Source organism: Dasypus novemcinctus, chromosome 8 (genome assembly GCF_030445035.2).
Source record: "Dasypus novemcinctus isolate mDasNov1 chromosome 8, mDasNov1.1.hap2, whole genome shotgun sequence".
Classification (NCBI taxonomy): Eukaryota; Metazoa; Chordata; class Mammalia; order Cingulata; family Dasypodidae; genus Dasypus; species Dasypus novemcinctus.
In genome coordinates this window covers 11,835,599-11,839,293 of record NC_080680.1, presented here as the reverse complement: position 1 = coordinate 11,839,293, position 3,695 = coordinate 11,835,599, and the positions used below count along the sequence as shown (strand labels likewise).

The following is a 3,695-nucleotide window of genomic DNA, read 5'->3' as shown; positions in this document are numbered from 1 at the left end:
AAGAGCCTTCCACCCATAGCCCACATCACTATAAAACATGAAAAGAAAAAAAAAGAGAGAACAGTATCAAATCTAAATCACATTTTCCCCCTCCAAATTGCTACATCTTTTTATCATAGGTAACAACTGCAGAAGGGTTAGTAACAAAGTATTAGACTCTCAAGTTCAGGAGTCTCTGTAGCTTTCACTAAACACATTGAGAATTTATCCTCATCTTTGGAGTCTAGGTGAAGGCATTGGCAGGACAAAGAAAATAAAAATAAGAGTTACGGGAAGGTGACATTAGAATAGGCAGGCAGCTCCTTCCTGCATCTGAACACCTAAAAGATGACAGACTCAGAGGACCTTCCTAAAGGAGCTCCTCTCCCATCACATCAGGAGGCGCACAGTAACAGGTGTCCCCCAGTGGGTGAGCCTAGGGATGTGGCTTTTAATCACTCAATTGAGGTGTTGTCTTCCAGGACTTGGCATTGTAAAGGCAAGCACCAGAGGCAGCCACACAGGAAACGAACTACATTCACTGAAAAACAGCTAGAAGATTTGAAGAGCTGGTTCAAATAAGAATCTGTGCCCTGACCCTGGTTTTCAGAAAGAAATGGCCTTTAAAATGGGCATACACCCAACAGTTCTGCAGGTTTGGTTCAAGAACCACAGAGCAAAACTCAAGAAAGCAAAATACAAGTGTATTCAACAGAAACCACAAGAAGCCCAACAACCGCAATTACCAGACAAAGGAGTCCAGAGCAGTCCTTCCATGAGAGGCATGGACACACCACATGGAGCCCCTAAGGTTGCCTGTCCTGTCTCCCTAGTTTATATAAATAATTCAGCACCCTCATTCCAGCTTAGCGTGTGTCCCGACTTCAGAGTCCCCACAGACCACTCTGTTGGTCACAAAATAGTCCACTTTGGCTGCTGCCAAGATCTTACCATATATTGCTTCTATCCCATTTGGAATCCCAAATTCTTCCCCCAAGCTCAGCTTCTAATTCTTTTGTTCCTTTATCTCTACAAAGAACTTAAAAAAAAAAAAAGAATAAGCAGGCAGGACTCAGCTCTCTCACAAAAACAAAGGAGAAAGCCCAAAAGCTGTCCAAGGGATCTGCAGACCAGGACAGTACTGCACAACCCCAGGAGGGCAAGGGACAGGGAGATGAAGAACCCAAAACGAGAACCACATCAGCTGGGAAGGGCACCCATCCCCCACTTCAAGGAGCGCAGCCTGGATAAACCCGTGGCTCACTGCAGCTGACTGAAAGGGGAACAAACTCTTCCTTCCTGGGGAGAGGGAGGAGAGTGGCTTCTCTTCAGCAAATTTGGTCAGCAGAGCCTGCTTTGAATCTCAGCTCTGTTCAGACCAGAAACATGGGCAAGTGGAGGTGGAAACACTTCTGTGGAATGGTTCACCAATGAACACCATCTGCTGGCCAGCTGAGAAAGTGCAAAGGAAAAACAACTTTTAGGTCTCTCTTAACCTGAACTCCTGGGAGAAAATCTGTGCCCTGTTAGTGAGTCCCTGGCCTAATTTTGACAACCTAAACTGAGCAACTTTAAAGACTAAGAACAAATTGAACCAAAAATGAAATAAGAGCTGTAGGGGGGAAAAACACTAAGCAAAAGAGAAAAATTGACCATCATAGTAAAAGCACTGACATATCCAGATGCCTAGACATCAGCAAAAAATTACAAGCCATACTAGGAAACAGGAAGAGACAGCCCAGTCAAAGGAACAAACAAAATATCCTGATAAGATACAGCATTTAAAACAATGAATCAATGATAATCATACAAATCTCCTAAATCAATTCAAATAAGTGAAGGAAAATATGAATAAAGAGATAAAGAATATTAAGAAGACACTGGGTAAACATAAAGAACAATTTGAAGACTGCAAAGAAAATTAACAGAGCTTATGGAAATGAAAGACAAAATGGATGAGATTAAAAATACATTAGAGGCTTACAATAGCAGAGTTGAATTGATTGAAGACAGAATTAGTGATATTGAATTAGTGACATTGAGGACAGAACATCTGAACTTGAAAAGACAGGAGAAGAAAATGGAAAAAATGGAACAGGATCTCAGGAAACTGAATGACAATGTAAAATGCACAAACATACATGTTATTGGTGTCCCAGAAAAGGATGAGAATGGAAAAGTGGCAAAGGAGCAGAAAGAATATTTGAGGACTAATGACTGAAAACATCCCAACCCTTAAGAAAGACATAAATATCAATATCCAAGAACAATAGCATACCCCCCAAAAAAGAAATCCAAATAGAACTACTCTGAGATATCTACTATTCAGAATGACAAATACCATAGATAAAGAGAGGATTCTGAAAGCAACAAGAGAAAAGCAAAATATAACCTCAATAAGATTGTGTGACCTTTCATCAGAAATCATGGATGCAAGAAGTAAATGGTATGACGATGTATTTAAGGTACTGGAAAAGCAAAACTGCCAGCCAAGAAATCTGTGTCTGGCAAAACTGTCCTTCAAAAATGAGGGTGAGTTTATTTAAAGTCTTTACAGACAAACAAAAGCTGAGAGAGTATTTTACCAAAAGACCATATATACAAGAGATACTAAAGAGACTGCTGCAGCCTGAAAGGAAAAAACAAGGATGAGAGACTTGGAGGAGAGTATAGAAATGAAGATTATTTAGGAAGTGAAAATTAAAAGATAAAAAGACAGACAATAGTAATATATGGCAATGGAAAGTCAAAGGATAAAATGAATGAAGTAAATAATGACTTTAGAGTAATAGCATTGAATTTTAATGGCTTGAATCCCTAATCAAAATACATAGACTCTAACAATGGATTTTTTAAAAATGTTTTATTTATATGCTGTCTACAAGACTAACTTCAGAGGTAAGGATATTACCAGGTTGAAAATGAAAGGGTGGAAAAATATATTCCATGTAAAGAGTAATCAAAAAAGATCTGGAGTAGTGATACTAATATCAGACAAAACAAATTTTAAATGCAAAACTGTTATAAGGGATGAAGAAGGTTATTATATATTAATAAAAGGGGTTAGTCACCAAGAATAAATAACTGTACTAAATATTTATGTACCTAACCTGAGTGTCCCAAGATACATGAGGCACTCACTGGCAAAATTGAAGGGACAAATAGACATCTCTAAAGTAATTGTTGGAGACTTCAATGCAACACTCTCAGCATTGGGTAGAATGTCTGGTAGAGAATAAATAAAGAGATAGAGAGCTTGAATAATATGATAAATGAACTATACCTAACAGACATCTATAGAGCATTACACCCCAAAGCAGCAGGATATACATTCTTTTCAAGTGCTTATGGATCCTTCCCCAAGATAAACCATATGCTGAGTCACAAGAAACGTCTCAATAAATACAAAAAATTGAAATTATACAAAAGATAAATAGATCACACAAAAAGTTACATTAAAAAACATAAAAGGTTCCTATATACCCCACTCCCCACCCCATCCCAGCTCCTCCCACATCAACATCCCCTTTCATCAGTGTGGCACATTCATTGCATTTCGTGAATACACCCTGGAGCACTGCCACACCGCATGAACCATAGTTTACAATGTAGTTCTCATTCTCTCCCAGTCCATCCAGTGGGTTATGGCAGGATAAACAACATTCTGCATCTGTCCCTGCAATATCATTCAGGACAATTTCAAATCCTGAAAATGA

General features: G+C 38.8%; 1 protein-coding gene across 1 annotated transcript; it reads left to right on the top strand.

Moving 5' to 3' along the window:
• Nucleotides 1-327: 327 nt before the first annotated feature.
• Nucleotides 328-1,252, top strand: LOC111762851 (divergent paired-related homeobox-like). Its single transcript, XM_071216514.1, is given in 3 exon segments — nt 328-349; nt 473-555; nt 557-1,252. Coding segments are annotated over 3 exon segments (801 nt in total).
• Nucleotides 1,253-3,695: the final 2,443 nt, after the last annotated feature.